The following is a 20,015-nucleotide window of genomic DNA, read 5'->3' as shown; positions in this document are numbered from 1 at the left end:
AATTTCTACTTTGAACATGGCAAAGAAGTTGTGCATTATCTATTGTAGAGTAATAATCTGTAGGATGTGATAAAAATTCTCTAATTAATTGTATTTTTAAAAAATATGAATGGTACTCTATGGCTAACATAGGTTAGTGTGTCTGTGTTAGAGCCCAGAACCTGCATGTGAGGTTATGGCAGTATTTTTGAAGAGAGTAGATACAACTGTGTGCTGGAGAAATCTGGAGCCGTGTCCATCTGGCTCAACAAGCATAAGTGCATAACTTTACCCGATTGTCAAAATAGTAACAAAATTATTTATAGAGGGAAGTTACCGACTAAATTTCCTATCAGTTGAAAGTTGCTACCCCAGTATTTTCAGGTGAAAAAATCTGCAAGTGGTTTAAGCACTGCTTAGGAAAATCACTGATACTCTTTAACTTGGGGATACCAGATGTTCCTCTTGCAGTTTAAAAACACTTTGAGGACTTCTGTCATAACCATGTGTACACAAGCTTATCTCATGTTGCAGCCCGTATACAGGAGCTTTATCTTTTGTGCAGTTAATCTTTCAAGAGCTTATACTCATCATATTTTAAAGGTAAGGAATTTTCTTTTTTTCTTCCTTTTTCATTTAAAAAAAAATAATAACAAGCAACACCCAATCCAGACCATAAACAAGTGGAAGGTTTCATGATACAAGGGGAAAGTATCTTGTAAACAAGGATGGGATAGTCTTTAAACAGAGCATACCTGGGAACTATCTCTACTTTGAGGCTGAATAAACGAAACTCAGCAGTTTACAGTGGGCCTGAATTGGCAGATTTTATACTATTAGGCTGGATTGTAGCTCACAAATGGTATGCTTATGTGCATGGCTAAGCTACAACTACTTCTGCCAATTTCGTGCTCCAAATCCTTTGCTGGTTTTGGAGTCACTGTGCAAATGACCAGAAGGAACAGGTTTTATTTCTTCACGTCCCTTCATATAGAAGATGGCTTGTTGCAGAAGAGAACAGAGCTATGCATCATTAAACTGGACCATTTGTTACTAGCACCTCTTGTATATCAACAGCTGTAAACAGCTTTTAAAGGAATTATTGTGCTCACCTCTGGGCCAAAAATGATGTTTCAACAAATGTTGACTTGCTGACTAAGTCAGGCCCATGTCATTTGATTTTTAAAGCATTAGAAAAGCATTGAAAAAATAATAACAACCCCCCCACCCCTGGTATTTCTTGAGTGGCCTCCAACTTCAAAGCAAACTTCCTAAAAAGAGAAGGTGAGCTTTGTGAAAATTGGAAACTGTCAGCTGTCAGCAGGTGACTTTGTGGTGGCCTGTAGACTGCTTGTCATGCAGATCTATCTTTTGAAAGAACTCCCATCAGTCTCAGCTAAAGAACAGCCCATTTGGAGACAGAGTAAGGCAAAGGTTCAGCTCGGGTGGGACCAGAGCTAACCCAATTCAGTTTCTACATCCAGCTTCTTTGAACATTTCTAGTTTTTGTGTTGTGGTTTTAAGTGTTTGCATGAGATGAAATGTATACCAATTTCTCCTCTTCTGTGTGTGCTTTCTCTTACTTTGGAGTCTTTTCCTTTATTGCCATGTATAAAGAGTTCCAAGCTGCTTGCAATAAAAAACATGGTTCTGAACGGCAGTTTTGGTATTGCTCATGAGTGGTGAACTGGGAGACCTTCAAATCAATTTTCATAGAAATTCTCCATGAAGAGGCACAGGTCATTAATACATAGTGGTCTTTCACCTGGAGTTGCTGCTTAATGAAAAGAAAAATGGAGAAAAACGTCATGTCAAAGCTCACAGAAAAACCATGCATTCAAAATAATTCTCTTTGGAAACATTTTAAACGGTATTTATTGCTTTGATGTTGCCTTGATCATATTTTAATGCTTAATTAAAAATAAAACTCCAAGCATCTGAAATTATATTGTACCTTAAAGCTCAAAGAGAGTAGTTTTGGTTTTAAGTATTTTTTTGCTCAGACAAAGAAAAGAAAATGTCAGGCTATTTGATGTTGTGTCATACTAGAGGAGTACACTATTGGCACTGATGTATATGATGTTGGTTTCCATGAGAATACTGTTGTGAAAGAAGATTACTTATGAGAATAAGGGCATGAAAGAGAAGGTCCACAGGCTCCAGGAAAAAGTTAGTAAAAGAAATCTGTAATTGTGTGTAGAACCTGCAGAGGTTTCTCAGTGTACCAGCTCAGTTTAACAGAAAGCTAGACAGAAGAGAAGATTGTGCTCTCGTTCCTTAAGGATTTGTTAGGCCCATGCTATCGGATTCCTCATCTGCACTGAATGTGATGAATGGCAAGGGCCCGGAGCAGCTGGATGCTGTCTTTTTGAGCCGCCAGCCTGTTCTGCCCAAACTGCTGCATGCTCCTCATGTTCGGTGTCCACAGTGAATAGTAGGAAAAGGCTTTGTGTTTCTCTCTTACCTTGTTTTTTCCTTCTCTCTTTCTTTCCTACGTTCTTCATCAATTATGTTGATGAGTAATTCTGTTTCCACGCAAGTATCCAACAGACTCAAATTTTGAAGTCGTCGAAAGCCTGCAGGTGACACTTTAGCTGCTGCAGCAGTTGCTTTAAGGGTGGATGTTGATGAAAGGAAGCAATGCTAATTGTATCATTTACGTTTCCTATGAGCAAGCCATGCAATGCTCTTCTTCCAATCCTTACACAATTGCTTTTACCTGTGTGGTACACTAGGTCTGGCTACTGCAGTATCTCACCTGGTCCTTTGGATAATGGATAACTCTTTGAAAATAAATAAGTAAAAATAGCGGCATAGCCTGGATGCTTTGCTGATATCGGATAACTTGTGCTTTTCTTTTTAGAGTACATGTTTTTTCCCATACATATGCGCAGGTATTTTCCAATGGTGCCAGTGTCAAGATAAAGTCAGTGCATTAACTGTTATTGCAAGAGTGAAAATGAGTGTGGAAAGGGGAGACTGCAAAAAACAGTGTGCTGCATTTTTAGAGTAATGAATCTGTATTCTACCGATCTGGGCACAAAGTCCAGATGGTTCCATTCAAAGAGGGTTTGTAACAGAAGCTCTGTCGCTGCCAATGTATAAATGTGCGTCTGCCACACATTCTTAATTCTAACATACCCGCTGTTTAAAGCTGCCTTACTACTCTGAGCCGAGCATTACCTGAAGGTACTTGCAGCTGTGAAGCATAGGAAAGTTGTTCAGTTTTCTGACTGTGAAGAAGGATGTCGTTTCTGCTGGTGAAATTATGAGGACACCTGTTCTCTGGAAAATAGATTGAAGCCACTGGCTCTTTTCATTCAGGGCAGCAGATAATCATCATTGGTTGTGGCTGCAGGTCAGTGTTGATGCAAACCAGGCTGAAGTCAAGGAGTCATTACCAATCCCACGAGAATCTTAGTCCCATTAGGAAACATTATTCAAGCAGCCTATCCTACAGGATATAGCAGAACAGAAAATACTCTGAGATTTCTCCATTGTTTTATTTTTTATAATTGTAAGTACTTGTTCAAGACTTGAACATTGACCCTGTGGTCTCTGGTGTGTTCCTAGTGGACAGGGCTGTGAGTATAAACAGGCACCGCAGCAGCTGGCACTAATAATCGTGCTTGGCAGTCTCAGCACAGAGAAGAAGGAATGCAAATGAGCTAAGACACTGAACAGCTTTCTTGCTGGGGATGGAGGGCCTTGTGGATGGGTTTCAGGTGTGCTGCTATGGCAGCTTCTTCCTTCTGGACCTGCAAACTGTCAAGTTCAAAGAAGCGCTGTTAAACGTTGGTTTAAGTCACTGTTTTGGTGCTTGGCTGGACAGGATGCATGTTGAGAGCGCAAGTAAATGCTTTCCTGTAATTCATCTTTTTGGCTGATTTGCAGCCTCCTTGTTGCTGTTGTTGAGCCAACAGCTTTTTAAGAACCCCAAAGTGTTTATTTTTTTGGTTAATTCCATTTCTCATGAAGGTACTAGGGAAGTATTATGATGAGAGGACTAACCTACATGCATAGGTACATGCATGCACAGTGCTGTAACAAATGGAGGAAGACTTGGTACAGGTAGAAGGTAAGTCTAAAAATGCACAAATAAGACTTGCAAGTGATGAATTATCAAAATTCCTTGTAACAGAGCATCAGTAATGTAGCACTGGCAGATTGTCTCAGTCATTTTGTATGTAAATGTAATGTGTTTTTTAAACTTCTTTTTTTTTTTTTAATTTTGCAGGGACCTGAGCTGATGAATAAATATGTTGGTGAGTCTGAACGAGCAGTGAGAGAGGTGAGAAAGGGCAAGCTATACATAATGTTATATGTTAAGCTTTCTTGGCCTTCAAATTCTTCTCTGCTTATAAGGTTACCTTTAAACTTTCCAAAAAACCTCCTGGTTTAAGTTTAGAAAATAAAAGAAAAAAAGCAGAAGGGATATTTTGTGTTGTTTAACTTTGTCCTGCATCGGCCTAGTGATGCATGTCAAATTTGGGATCCAGTAGCAGCTCTCACTATAAGCCTGCATTGCGCAGTATCATGAATAACTTCTAAAAGGTCTGGGTGTTTTGTTTTTTAAAAAAAAAACTTTTTTAAAAAAAAAAGGCTTATGTCTGTTCAGTGACGCTCTGTAGCTTTTGAGGTGTGCAGGGGGTGATAACGTTGTGTAAGAATTTTCCATCCCTTAAAACTGAGTGTTTCATTGTTGTTTTTCTAGATCTTTAGGAAAGCCAGAGCAGTGTCTCCTTCAATTATTTTCTTTGATGAAATAGATGCCTTGGCAGTTGAAAGGGGAAAGTAAGTAATCCTGTTACAAAAATCAGATGTTATTTTCTGATAAATTGCTCTTATATTGTGCAATCACAAGTGTATTACCTTTCTAGAATTATTTTATTAAATATATTCATTCCACATGCAGAAGGATAGCATTTGTGACTTCTGCTCAAGCATATTTAACTTGGCATAAACAGGTAAGCTGGTGGAGTTCCTCCTTTCTCATCTCATTAGCAGGAATGATTCTACTGGTTCTCATGCCCTGTGGCTCTTTTCTGTGGTTTTAGCTTGCATTTATTTCCAGTAACTAACTCCTTTCTTTTCCCAGGGTTGTTGCACTGGCCTAATATAGTGTCTCCATCAAGCAAACAATATGATCATATGCTATATAACACTGAAATTTCCAAGGAGACTACTCATATGCCTAAATTTATACTTACATTTAAACATTTTGCCAGACTGGGAAAAACTTCATGAAAAGGTTTGGGAACACTTATGTCCTTTCATGTGTGACGTTAAAAAGGGATTATTGTGCAAGCAGCTAACAATGTTTTTTTTAATATCCTGCTTCGTGATGATTCAGAGAGATGTTTAGCTCTTGTCTGAAGGAGGATTATAGCAGGTTTTAGTTGCTACTATAGCATTTAAGATTTGACAGGCTCTGGAAGTGGTCTGTCTTGGGGGATACCTTCTTATAAAATACTACTACTTGTTGTGAGCAAGTACTTTTTTTCTGTTTTGTTCTGCATGAAAAACTATCAAATATGTGCATGTAGAAAGTATTTGTCCAGTTTGAAGGTGCATCACAACTTCATCATTTTTCTGGAAAAGAAGCTACCTCAACATCCATACAGATTCCTTTGTATTGCAAAAGGGGCATTTGTATCTGCAGGAAAGGATAAAAGGTGTCATTCTGACATTTCAGTGACAGAAATGAATTGCTTATGTTATAGGAGGTGGCATCACGTGCAGCATAGAGCTGCCCTGTGAAATGGCTAAGAAATGAACACATTTTCTGTTGAAAATGCAAAATCTGATAGACGGCGTCTTCATCAGCGTCCTTCTCATATGCAATGTATGTAACTAAGAAATTTGTAAACTTCCTAGAAATGCTAGTCACCCTGTGGTACGCACTGAAACACCTGCCTGCTTATCACAATAGAGAAGTTGCAAAAACGTGTGCTGGAATCAAGCCAATGTGGGGGTGGGAATATCTCCCCCTGCTGCAGTTCTTAAATGTGTTTAGCTTTCAGAAACACCACTTCATCAAGATAAAACCTTTTGGAAGAATAAGCCATAATACATTTTAATCAGCCTTTTCACACAGTGCCCTAGAGGTGTTGAGTTTGTTTGTTTGTCAGCTTTATTCTTTTAGGGAGTAAACAACCCAATTTTACCTTACCTGGAACTGTCTGTGGGGGGTAGTAGGCCTGGCAGAGCTTGCTGAAGAATGTGGTGTGACCTGCTGCAGTCGTGTTGTGCTGGAGACATCTGGTTTTGGAGCTTTAAAAAGAACAGGGTGGGACACACAAATATTTCGTTGTCAAATCTGAACCAGATGGGAGGTAAAATATGTAGCAGAGTTCTCATAAAATTCATCTGAAATTAAATGGTGTAGGAAACCAGACAAGGCACTTATTAGAAATGGCCTTTTTTTACAGGCTGACTTTGCACAGTAGGAATTTGCAAATGCATTAGAGATGCTAACGATTTGTGGCCTCTGGAGATCCATTTCCTGTACTATTACTAACCATACTGAAGTTTTCAAGGAAACACCTGTTTATATTGTCTCCCTATTCCCTCCGTTGGTTGAATTAGTTTTCTCTGCCTTGGCAGTGAAAAACACTCTGTGATACAGCTTTGTAAAAGTTTTTCCTCTCAGTCTAAATCCTCGTTAGGGTTCTGTGGGGTTTGTGCAGAATGTGCTGCATCCCAAATCTCCCAGGTGGGTCTCCTGGATCTCCTGACCCTAACAGGACACATCCAGAGGTACAGAGAAGCCCAAACTGTTATGTTGCGAGAGTAGTTTTATGCATAGTTCAGATCTGAAATATAGATGTGAAATAACACTGAGTAATTGTAACTTAATGCTTTTGCTCTTCAAAGCACTTTGCCAAGTATTCATTAACCCATTATTACTTGTTTAGATTGGACTAAAGCTTGTGGGTTTAAAACACAACTGTTTTGCTCCCAACCTTCTGTAGGGATCACTAAACAATCCCTTCTCATCAGCAGGCACATACAAACTAACAGACTTTGTAGTTAATTATAATACAGGTAGATCAAGAAAGCTAAGGAATTTTCTTGTTTTCACCATTTAATATAATGTCTCCTCTGCATCATGTAGTGGAGGCTCTGTCACCGCACAAGCCATTACTCCGTGGCAAACACTGTAGCTGCATTCAGATATGCCACAGTATTTTATTTATTATACATTCCCAAGCCATAACTCCATAATTGTAATACATCTAACACTCTACCTAATGTAACTGTCTCATGTAGCAGTTTTGTTTTACAAAATGTATTTGTGTGCATTTATTAGTTACAAGAAATAATACTTTGAAATCAGCAAAAATTATACTAATTGACATTGTTCAGTGTCAAAATGTATTATTTCTGAAAAGATTATTTCTTGTCCAGCTGGCTTAGAAGTTCCATATGTTTTATCTATAGGAAATAAGCTCGTGGGTTTTTCTTCTTGTCTGTCCACACCCCCCTCCCAATTTTGCATGTAGGCAACAAACTAATATCTGTTAATCAAATAATTAAAAATGTGGGCTGGATACATACCAGCCTCAAAGAGAATTTACAAAAATATAACCCTGCGCCTCTGAAGAATAATAGATGCAGTGTAAGGAGCAGTTGTAAGGAGAAGTCTGGAGATCCTTGGTGCAAGAAGATGAGATGGTGATTCTGAGTGGACTTGAGTTTCCAATGTGGTAGTGAAGACAGATAAAGGTAACTTGAGCTGTGTTCATTTCTGCATTTTGTTCTGTTACAGTGCACTTCTAGCAGCACTCTTGGAAGATTGTTCCTTCTCTGTCTGGTTTATGTTGAGATGTTAAAGGAAGTTTAGAGAGAACGGAAAATAAAAAATTAGGGGCTGAATGGACTGACTATAAAGAAAAAGGAAGGCATTGACTGTAACTGATTCTAAAGAACAGATGATAAACCTGCAGAAGAAAAGATAGTAGAAAGTTAGAGGTGTCATGATGAGTTTTGAGTAGGAAAAATGATAGGAAGAGTTTTGAGACAGGAAAAACTTCTGCAAATCAGAAGGGCTTTTGGTAGAGAATTCTCTCTGTGAGTTAGTCATATGGGAGAAGCTCCAGCAACCTACCACTTGACATCTTTAAAACAAAACTGACGCTTCATGGATTAACGTGCAGTGAGGAGCAGTCGTGCAGTGGGGGAGGTCAACTACGTGATGCACGGAGCCTTTTCCACCGCTCTGTGGTTCTAATTAGCGTTTGCTTCCACAAGCAGGTTACGACTTCTTTTTCTTTCTCCTTACTTTTGAAAGATGTTGTTATGACTTTTTGTAGGAGAGACTGCGCTGAAGCAAGACTCACAGGACTGGTCCAGATACAGCAGCGCATGAGGAGGAAAGTTTGCCTTGCAGTAATCCCTTGCCTGGACAAAGCTTGAGAGGCTTTACAAATTGCACAGCTGCAAAGAGTTATGGGTATTTGTTATCCCTTGGTATCCTGACCATGTAAAACCTAATTCTTCTGGCCATTAGAGGTTGCCAAGAGGGAAATGGCTTGGTAATTAGACTTGAAAGTGATGAATGAACATGGCTCTGTGTAAATGCAGCACAGACAGTCTGTTTGCTGAACTTAAGAAATCTCTGTGCTTTGGAAGTGGGACATTGTTTATATAAGTAGGATTTTTAGGATTTTTGGGCAAGAGACATATTTGTTCCTTTTCTTGTTTTTCAGAAGCAAAGCGTTTTCCCCTTTTAACTGGAAATCTTTGTAATGTAAGATGGGAAATGTTGTAGACTGATGTGAAAGACACTGATAAATTCCATTTTCAAAGGGGAAAAAAAAGAAAGACAAGGGACAAAATCAGTACCTTGCGTTTGACTTGTGGAGGCCAAAACAAGTTGGTAGATGAGTAATGCTAACCTTTTCAGAGGGAGGGTAAAAGTGACAAAGTGAAGGGACTTTGGTACAATCCCCTGAAACTACAATATGATGATCCTTTTCCGGGGAGGTATGTGTTATCCTGTATGCTGGGGGGAAGGATAGATACATTCCTAAGCCACAATTTGAAATGCTCAGAACCTCTGAAAGGCATACTGTTTTCACTTTAGGTATTAAAGTATTTGCAGTCTTAACTTTTGAGGCCTTCAGGCTTCTAAATGAAGCTGTGAAGAACAGCAGCTTCTCTTCTGTACTGTGCCACCTTTGCTTTTCACAGGGACTGTGATAAATCTTCTGTTTTTAAACCAAGCTGTCTGTCTTTCTGGAATATTTTAGCACATATTTATACTGTGCGCTTTAGCACATATTACACAGTACACTTGAACATACCATCACATTTTTGTACCTATGCAAATTCCCTGGTGTAATCAGCAGCCTCTTGTCATGGAGGAGATCAGTGTATTGCATCCTAACAATGAAACCTACGGGCTGGACCCTGCAGGGACAGAGCAAAGCGGCATTAGGTAGGATAGAGGTTCTCAGCAGAAAACCACCTTGCATGGGGTGAATTAGCAGTAGTAGAGCTGGAGGAGGTATTGGCACCCTAATATTACTCATGTAAAGGCAAAAGAAAGTAACCAAAGACTACACGGAAGAAATGGAATTTCCCTGTGCCGTACTTGTGTTGTGAGGGACCTGATTCTAGCAGCTGGCTCAGGCAAGGAGCTTTGCGTTCTGGCTTATGTTGGTTGTCCCTGAATTGGGGAACATCAGCTGTTTCTCTGCAATATCTGAGCTGTGTTTGGATGTGATAGAGAGTTGAGGCATTCAAAACTTTTGTGACTGCTGTCTGAATTCTTTAAAGTTTTGGAATTTGGTATCCAAATAGAAATATTGTCTGGGAAAAAAGCTGCATGTCCAGTGCCAGCTTTCTATTTTAGGCCTAGTAAGGAGTGGTGAAAAAGTAAAAGTTCTGAAATTATTTAATCATACAGTAAAGCTTGTAATTTGCTTTGGAATAGCAATTTTAGCAAATAGTATTACCCATAGGTTATGTGTATAGACGATAAATGTCTGCAGTCCCTTTAATTTTAAAACAAACTCGTTAATGCTTCTTGTCTAGCAAGAATCCTTTATCACAATGTATCTTAAATCTGTGTTCATTCCTTTTTGTTTAAAAAACCCAATAATTTGTAACTTTGCCAGCCTGTATTATAATTCGGACATCTGAAGTCAGTAGAGACTTTCATTGGCATCAGTGGAAGCAGGACTGGATCCGTAAACCCTTTTCTTGGAGTCATTCAAGTGCATGGATAAACGTACAGGGTTTAGAGGGACTAATCAAGTCTGGTAATGTAGGTAAGCCTGTTCTGCAGTGCTTGGGAGTGCTGTGGCAAAGTTGAACTGCAGCAAGATGCTTCAGCCAAAGACATGAATTTTGAGCCTCTGTCTGGATTCCTGCTACAGGCCCAGTTGAAACAGATACCAGGATTAGAGGGATCAGAAGTGGGTGTACGTGATGACCACTTCAATTCCCGGTATGGTGTTGGCTATGGAAAAAGGTCAGCTTACCCACACTAAATGGGCCCAAGCAGGCTACAACTGCCTGCGGGGTTAGGACTATAATGATTGAAGGTCTTTTTTAAATTATTTTTTAATTTTTTTTAATTTTTTTTAAAAATGAAATACAAGGGGCACATAATTGTAATTAAAACTTATAAATGAAACTTATTCCAGATGAAAGTGAACCTCTTATACTTAAATATTGTTATAATGAAATGAAATCCAGTCTAGTTAGTTACTTCTAGGTCTGTAATACTTCCAACTTAAACTGTACTTGCTTCCCCGTTAGACATGAATGATGGATTACAGTTTTCAACTTGATTAACTTCCAGGAATGCGCAGAGAAGTGCTGAGGAAAACAGAAAGAAAGGAAATGGGAAATGTACTGTGCATCAGGTGTGTGTTTGAGTTTTTTTTGTTTGTTTGTTTGGTTTTGTTTTTTTTTTTAAGGCAACGTCAGTGTGAACAGAATAGGAGAACTCTTGATGTTAGCATCCTTCCTGTTTCAGCTGGATGGTGCCAGGGCCAGATGAAAGCAAGGTCTAACATCCATCTTTCAAGGATGTGCGTCTGGAATTAGTTGCAGGCAGATGGAAATGGACGATAGATCACCACCTAGGTACTTAAGGATTTGGAGATGTACTTGGGGAAAGCCCTGTGGAAGAAAGCCTGTTGATTCCAAACCCATCTCACACTGGCTCCTTTCCTCCTTTTCTCTCCTTTCATTGCATTTCATTTTTCTGGGCCTACTTTACTAACTTCTGGAAGGTGCAATAATAAGAAATTTAGGCAAATGGAAGAGGCTGGTTGCGTGACTGTGGAGGATAATTAGGATGTTTCTGCAGCGGGTTATAGGCCATTTGTTTCAAAGTCACCTGCTGACAGCTGAGCACCGTTTCCTGTTTTCACAAAGCTCATCTTCTCTTTTTAGGAAGCTTGCTTAGAAGTTGGAGGACACTCAAGGAGTACTAGGAGTTCTTTTATTTTTCTGTGCTTTTCTAATGCCTTAAAAACCAAATGACATGAACCACACTTAATCGACAAATCGACAGTTGGCAAAACACCGTTTTGGCCTGGAGGTGACCATAAAGCTAAATGTTCTACCCGGTCTCTGAATTTCCCAGACTTTCCCAGGTTTCCTCTGGAGATTTCCATTCTGTAGTACTTGAATTTTGCTCTTGAGGAAACAGGGAAGATGTGAAACAATATAGTGGGTAATAGCTGATACAGGTGCGTACAGAATACGACCGCATCTAATTGTAGGGTCCTGATGGAAGGAAGGGTTTAGTATTATCTTCTTTCAGAGTTTTTCTGATGACACAGGCAGGAAAATTCCCTGCTATGGGTAATGTTTCTTATCTTAGTGCTGAAGAGGGTTGGGGTTTTATTTTTTTAATGAATAGCCAAAATATTTAACTGATAACATACAAAGATTTGCATTCTGTACATCTCTCCTAGACTTTTTAATAACATCCAAGCCTGTAGTATCTGTAGTGGTGTGAATTAATAGTATGCATTGAAGTTGTACCATACATGTGCCAGAATTGAATGTGGCTCTGTTTTAATAATGATCGCTTAGGCCTAGGTATGCTTGCTATGCTATTTTGTTTTATGAAGTACCTCTTTTGTTGTGAGTGCTTGTACATAGAGGAATTGACTAGTAATTGTGGATGACCGTTTTGCAGCTCGAAACAGGAACCGTGCTTGTAAGCAAAAGTAAGTGCGTGATGTAAAAGATGTTATGATTTTGAGGGGGAGAGGGAAAACTATAGGGGAAAAAATAGTGATATTGTGCTGCTTATGTAAACATGCATGTCTCTGTAAACCTATTTAGTAAAGTTTGGGTTTTGAAGTCCCAGTAGCATTCAAGGGAAACAAAGTTCAAAGCTAATATAAGGGCCCGCTCTGCTATCTTTAGTTATAAGAATATTCTGACTGAATTAGTATTTCAGCAGGGTATACCTGTGTGGAAAAGCTTACTTTTTCTAACTGGCATGGCAATGTCCATTCTGCTGGACAAAATGCCCCACTGATAGAATTTTTGAGTGAAATTTGATATCTGGGAAGATGCTGCAATTAATATTTTTCTGGTAATGCTATTGGAGTAGATTTTTTTTTTTTTTTCCTAATGCTGTGGAAAACCTTGAACCGCCAAAGCTATATTTCACCAGAGTTTGTGAGGGAAGGAAATAAAACAGTGTGACAGTTAATTACGATCACGGCAGTTGGACTGAAAAGACGGACTTGGCAGGTGCTCCTTGCTGACAGGTTACCCCTGCAAAGCCCTGACAGAAATGTCAGACTCAATAAAAATCCTTCAGACTGTGAGAGCGAGGCAACTCTCACGTGGGAGTGTGCTGGCAGGGGGTTTTGGTATTTCAGGAACCTTTTACCTTGGTAGTTTGTGCAGAAGTGGAGAGTCCTGCCAGAAAGGTCTATTTCAACCTATATTAATTTTTTGATACCAACCATTTTGTCCTGTCAATGAGTTTTACATTTGTTTTGATATGAAATTATTTCCAGAGGTTCCAGTGAAAGAATTATTTGAGATGATACCACATCCACAAGTATTTTTAAAAACCCGTAGATTTTGATTATGATTGCAATTCTTTTGTTAGGGGGAAAAAAATAATAGACAGCTTTTATCTCTATGTAAATCTTGCCCGATATGACATTTTGGAAAAGAAGGTGGGCTGTACTCCCTTCTCACAAAACCTGCGTTATAGATTTCAGCTGCGTGGAGATTAATCCCTCTGCAGTAATTTATCCTGGATACTTCTCCTGAGGTCTGCCTCTTCGACCTCACGGATCTGCCTGAGGTAGGGTCATCTGTGCAGAAATGGGGCTTTTCAGGAGAGGGGCCCTCCCAGACTTCCTTCTGGTTTTGTAGCTTCACAGTTGCTGTGAATTTGAGTGTTCAAAATGTTATTGTGTGAATATTTCCTGCATTTCCACGTCTACAGCTTAGCAGCATAACTAAATAAAGGTCCTAATTCTGAAACTAAGGTATTCAGACAGGCTTCAATGCCATTGAAGTCAGTGGTGGGATGGAGAGTCACTGGTTCTCCTTTACAGGATTTAAATGGTGTTTGAGACTGAAATGCATTTTCCAATGGAAGTGACATCTGGTGTTCTGAAAAAACATCATTCCATTGGCTTTGGAAGTGTTCTGGGTTGTCAGATGATGCAAGTGTACATTTGCATTAGCTCACTGTGGTGTTGCTTACCAAATTTCATCATGAGGTCAAACTGTAATGACTGCATTCCCAGACTGGTTTTAGTTTTCAAATATTAAAAAATCTGTTAGATTGGGGGGGGGGAGGAAGTTAAATAAGTAAAACTGTATAAAACAAGAAGTCAGTTGCTGTCAATAAAATGCCTATAGCAAGAAGGGTAACAGATTTAAATCTGGTGATTTCATACATCTGGTTATGTCCAGAAACAAAATCTCCTTGGCTTGAAGAACTATATAAGCTAGTGAACTGTATGTACTCCTTGATGCAGTGATAGAATCAGGCTACAGTTGCTTTTATATCCCCAGGAAGAAGTATGGGAGTGGCTTAACATGTTCGAGGGGAAATGTCAGTGCCCACTGAGGTCTGAATCCAGCTGGTTAGAACAGTCATTGGATAAGGCCAAAGGAGATATGAAAAAGAAAAAGTGCTATGGAGAGCCCTCACCTGCTATAATGAATTAGGAGCTGGGGCTCACAGTCGTCAGTTCCATCAGACAAGGCTCAAACTCATTCAGATTAATTGTGAAGCTTTGGTACACTGTAGAATGTATGTTTTATTCTGCCAAAATGTGTATTGGAAGTGCCTTTAGCTAAATAAAAGGCCAAGAACGGGTTTTGTTTTCCATATTCACCTTCAGTAATCTGCTTTAACCCGCAGATAGTCTTACCTGACAGGCTTTTGCCACTCGGGAAGCTTCTCTGATGGTCAAGTGAAGTGCCTGTGCAGGATCACATGCATGGTTGGTCTGAGACTGGTGGGACACTTGCAGGATTAGCTGAAATATCACATAGGGGAGGATACTTGGCTCTAACTAATGCAATAAACTAGTAAACAAAGACATTTTTTGCCTTTAAAACTCCTTCATTGAGGATTTTAAAGAAAGAGGGGTTGGCAAAGAGATTAAAATAACACATAGTTTACAGACTGATGTATTAAATTAGGGCAACACAACAGATTACTTGAAATTCTCAGACCCTTATGGAGCAGCCAGACTCCTCTTTGCTCACACATTTTTTTATTTTGAAGTTCAAGGTATTTCTCGTTAGGGCACAGCTCTTGCATACGCGCACCCATGCACACATGGCCCTGCGTGGATTATGTGAGGGGCTTAATTCTGCCTGCCTGGATTTGCAGGCGGCGTGTTGACAGGAAATTAGTTTGTACCAGGACGTGCCTTTTGAGGACTATTTCCATGCAGTTGTGATGATGACATCAACGTGCGGAGGGGGGGGGGGCAAAGACAGCCCTTTGGCTGGAAGTTGGTTTTGGCAGTGCCTCCGTGGGACTGGAGGGTTAATCATAATTTGTTTCTCTGGCTGCCGTTTGCGTCAAAAGTCCGGGCAGCCTTAATGAACGTTGCCTGTGTTAATTTGAAACCCTTGCTGGGAAATCATGGGAAAATGGAAAAACGCATACTTGGGTGTCACCCTTCAGATTAACAGTTTAGGCAGCGCTAGAGCTCTCGGAGTGTGTTGTGCGGCTCTGATGCAGCTCTGAGCAGCTGGTAAAGAGATCTTTCACTGTAAACCTGTGCCTGCCTGTGATTTTTATAGGGCATCCTGTTAAGCCAAAAGCTAATTTGCTGTAGACTCTGTGCTAAAAATGGTGCATCATATGACAGCTTAGTGAACTATGTAAATAAAAGCAATGAAATTGGAAATTCCTGGTGTCGTAGGTTCTGGACACCTCTTCATTTGATACTGGTTTTATTATCAATAGTTTTTGTGTGTGTGGTTTTAAAATTTTTTTGCTCCACTTTGAACAGATAATAATGAAGCCCCTAATAATGCACTGGTATCCCCCTTCATTGTTTGAGAGGTATTATGCCATCAGTGATTGCTTAACTGCAGTTTTCTGATTATGCCCTAATTGTATGAAAGTCTTTGCAATGTACATTCCCCTGTAACAGTGGGGGTTCTCCTTAGAATAAACACTTCTTTATTTTTTTTTTCCCAGTCTGAAGCTTGTAAGAGAAATGTTTATATTGGGGAAAGATGTAATATCCGTTCTAGTCACCTCTCTTAAAAACCAAATATTTCTTCTTTGTTTCTTTTAAAAAAGTTTAGCATCTCCCCCAAAGTCTTCTAGCTTCAAATCTCATATAATGTTAACATTTTGGTCCCAGTCTTGCCATTATTTTTTTCCTTTGCGTAGTTTTTTCTTGTGTGCAGTCTATTGGGTATAAAGTCGAGTAAATGGGAAACTTACGCAAGATGGGAGGCCTGAATCCCTACTGAGACTAGCTTATGTTACAAAGTTGATTTTAATTTCCTTTAAGCTCTGTGTCCTTCGGAAAGCATTTACTATCCTTGTCCAACACCTGAAGTGTTTTATCATGTTCAGCCTTCTATAAGTCAATGGGACTGTGACCCATGGGTACGTTAGAAATGCTCTAATATCACTTGGGAATTTCTAACGTGGCTGCAGCAAACCGAAAAGCTGACGACTAGCTAACCCAAGTCCCTTCTTTAATATTTCTTAGCAACCTAAATATTCTGTTAGCCAACATTTATTATAGCTCCTCAAAGATACTTTCCAGACTAGGTCTGATAAGTTAACTGTTTTGCACTGGAAGAATACCGAACCAGTTGTAGAATAGGAAAGTTAGAGAATTTATGTGGAGGAGATCTGTACAGCAGCGATGGAATCACTACTGTTGCCTTGGCTCTGGGACATTTAGGACGCACTATGGCTGCAGGCGTGCTGGTGGTGGATGGCAGTGCTGCAGCAATATACGTGTGTAATAACTATGCAAATATATGTGTGTATTCTCTACCTGTTGGAAATAATTGGAGCACTTATATTTTAAAATCTAGTATTTCTTTTTGGAAACTAGTGTTCGGCAGGATAATTGTACTGCGTTTGTGTGTGTAGGTGCCTGTATATCTGTATAAACATTTAAGAGTACTTTTGGAAAAGGACTTTCAAAAAATTTGAGATTAAAAAGTTATCTTAATCCTATGTAGATTTGGGGTAACAGTAGAAAAATGTACGTTGCAGGAAGAAACCCGGCCTCATTTTAAGTATCAGACTTCTTTTCGCTTCTTAGTATGAAGTTAGAGGGATCCAGAAGAATTGGAGGGATTTAATTTTTTAAAAAGGGCTTGTTTAAGGGTGGAGAAATGAAGCCCTCCCGTGTGCAGCAGAGGGGGGAATAGCCCTGGAAGAGCAGTCCCGTTGGTGAAGGAAGATGTAGGTGTGTGCGTGCTGTCTGCAAGGGAAGGCTGTGTCGAAAACATCGAGGCTTTTGGCGTGTGCCAAGAGCAGGGCTCCTGGTTCCTGGCAAAGGAGTATAAAACCCGCATTTTTGGCTCTATCTGGCAGTCCCCAGCCTGCTTCAGCTTCCCTGCCGCTGTTCAGCAGAGGGAACTTTTGGGATGAGCTGCTGCCTGCGTTTGCCCCGGCCCCCCCCAGATTTATATACAGCTGGGTATTACAAGGAACACATATACATCATTCGTGTAGTGCATCTGCCAACGTATGAGTGTATACAGTTATCTGGGTATGGTCCTAGCATCTCCTATGTCTAGTATTCTTTCAAAAATAAAAAATTCTATGGTGTGCAGTCACCTATGTTTTATAATGTTGCAGAAATAAAGCCTGTTTATGCAGAATTAGAAGGATGTTGTAAAGAAGACAGCTGTTCAAGAGATGTATTATTTATCACAACATATGTGCTTGGTCTCTTGATTTGATTTATGGAATGTCTTCCTTTTCTGCATTCTTTGTTACGTGTGTGAATATATGCACACACACATATATATGTATGTGCACACATATTTATGTGTCAAAGAATTGTTTAGGAAGAAGGTGGTACATCATTTGGTTATTCTTTTTAAAATATTAAAGCTTTAATGAAAATAAGAGTTTATTTCTATAATGCTTTTTGTTACATATAGTTAAGCAATTTGTGCAAATTTTCCATAAACTTCAAGGTTACCAGAGTTAATTCCAAACTAAAAAAATAAATGCTTAGAACAGTTTATGCCTTGTCTGTTTAGGTTTTTCACATATTGGTGATTTCAAAACTGGAGTTTTCCATTTCTCAGTCTTGGTGTTTTTTCCTGGTATCTGGAAAATCAGCTGAGTTAAAGGACTGACAATGCTATTATGAGGCAGTTGATCAACACTCAATTTATTCTCATTTGATGGGGAGAACATAAAAATGTAGAGCAACTCTGCAAAATACATAACTGCCTAACTTTTTATACTACATAGGGTGGTGTAAGCACTCACTTGGATGGTGCTAAAAATGAAATTTTGTCTGACTAGTAAAGAAGCTGCATGAATTAAATTATCTTAAAAATGTTTATTCCAGACATCCACATTGTGTTAAATGCTTTACAACCTACATAGCAGGGTAGTAAGTAAAAAAAACTCAGTTGCTTTACTGAATACCAAGAAATCTTTTGAAGGACTAATTCTCCAATTTGCTTTTACTCACTTCATATGACTGGTACTGTTTCAGGGATTGAAGGCGAAAACAAAAATGAGAAAGAATTAGGATAAAAAGATGGATATCTGTACATTGAAAAGAACAGTACATTCTTTCCTTTCTCCAGTTTTCTAGGAAGGAAAAGGTAATGCTGTGACCTTTTTTTTTTTTTTTTTAAATCAGCTCTTCAGGTGCTGGAAATGTAGCAGACCGTGTCTTGGCTCAGTTGTTAACGGAAATGGATGGGATAGAACAGCTGAAGGACGTGACAATTTTGGCAGCTACCAACAGACCGGACATGATAGACAAGGTACGAACAGATACACCGTCGTATATCCTTTTCTCTTGAGAAGACCAGATTTTGGTATAATTCCATGCTCTTTTACTCTCCAAACTGTTGTCTAATCAATCTAATGATTGATTAAGAGTAGAAGTCTGAAAATGAAGACAAGGCAAAGGAAAGGATTATGTCCCTTGCTTTTTTTTCCCTCTACAGAATTTTAAACAGAAACAAAATGTTTTGTGATAGCTTTAAGTATCTGTTTCCTAGAAGAAATTTTCCTTAAATCAAGCTCATTGAACTTGTGCAACAACATTTCTGTCAAACAACTTCTGTGGTTTTTGCTTCTGTTGTGTTTGTTTATGCAGCAGTTTGCTGGAGTTTGTTGGTTTCATTAGTTACTTCCTTTCAAAAGATTAAATATCTCCTCGGTGCCATTAGTCTGCTGCCAGCAATACGGTTTCCAACTGTAAACAGTGCAATTTCTCCTTAGATCCTGCAGCAGCTCTGCTGGAGTGACAAGAACATTTCAAGTTTGTAAAAACGGGAGGGTTGTAACACTTACTGCAGAAAACCTCTGAACACAAAACCAACCCAGCAGCCCTCTAGAAAATCCACTTTAAAACTGTCTACCCTGCTGTGTCTTCTCACAGCTAAGTGCAATAGACGGATCAGTCTGAAGTGATTTCCTTTAAGATAAATTTTGTAATGTTGGTAAGGTTCTTTATTCCACAACTTTTCACCTTCACAACATTCATGAATTTGATGACAAGCTAATGAAATTTATTTTTCCTGATCTTTTCTAGGGTTTCTTAGAAGTTTCTTAAATATTTTTAATGTTAACAAATTCTCCGATTTTAAGCTGTTTCTGGAATAGTCTCTTCTGTTTGTCTTGGAGCATTCAGACATAAAATACATATGAAGCGCACACTTTTAAAGTAAGGTTCATATACACATGAAGTCTTGAGAAAAACACTTGTATTTTGGCTCCAGAACAGAGCCTCTTCCCGTTTGAAGTGAAGGAAGCCACACAGCTGATGGTGTCCTGATGAAGGCTTACATAGAGCTTGCTTAATACACTATCTATGTGCCTGCCACGGCAGAGTAGAGCTGGCAAGGAGTTTTCGGTACAAGATGATAAAACTCATCAGTGAAAAATATGCTTGTGCAAAATTGAAAATTTTCAAGATTCCACTTTTGTCAAATTGATTTCAGTTTTCTTTGACTATTCTTTGGGGTCAGACTAAGCTGAATTTGAAAAAATTCTGTTTGTGGAACAGAAAGGAAATTTCCTTCTGAGTCAGTTCAACATTGTGCTGTGCTATCTCCATCACCACCTGGGAATTCAGTTCTCTGTTGTTCTCCCTTTTGCTGGATTTTTCTTGGGCCTACAGTGAATGCTGTTTTCTTATATTTTACTTTTTATTTGAAATATTGGCAATATTGGGACTGTACTACCATGTTAAGGGTGCCACCCTGCAATGCCGAGAACTTTTAGATAGAACCTAAGTTACTAGATATATGCCAACTGTACCTGCATCACTGATGCAAATCCAGACCTCTTAGCCTGGGACTGAAAGTTGTCATTTTAATATGGTGGGTAA

At 39.2% G+C, this 20,015-nt stretch overlaps 1 protein-coding gene and 1 long non-coding RNA gene across 2 annotated transcripts in view; both read left to right on the top strand.

Annotated features, from left to right (window-relative positions):
• The window catches only part of AFG2A (AFG2 AAA ATPase homolog A), a 232,055-nt gene that overhangs the window by 44,337 nt on the left and 167,703 nt on the right, over positions 1-20,015 (top strand). Inside the window, 3 exon segments of the mRNA XM_072862747.1 lie at positions 4,217-4,270; positions 4,694-4,773; positions 18,315-18,441. Of these exon segments, the coding sequence (XP_072718848.1) occupies positions 4,217-4,270; positions 4,694-4,773; positions 18,315-18,441 (261 nt within the window).
• On the top strand, positions 7,608-10,846 carry LOC140651984 (uncharacterized). The gene is made up of 3 exons (XR_012042616.1): positions 7,608-7,707; positions 8,295-8,434; positions 10,793-10,846. It is a non-coding gene; the product is annotated as an uncharacterized lncRNA (long non-coding RNA).

The sequence above is a fragment of the Ciconia boyciana genome, chromosome 5, assembly GCF_034638445.1.
Source record: "Ciconia boyciana chromosome 5, ASM3463844v1, whole genome shotgun sequence".
Classification (NCBI taxonomy): domain Eukaryota; kingdom Metazoa; phylum Chordata; class Aves; order Ciconiiformes; family Ciconiidae; genus Ciconia; species Ciconia boyciana.
This window is presented reverse-complemented; position numbering and strand designations above follow the sequence as displayed.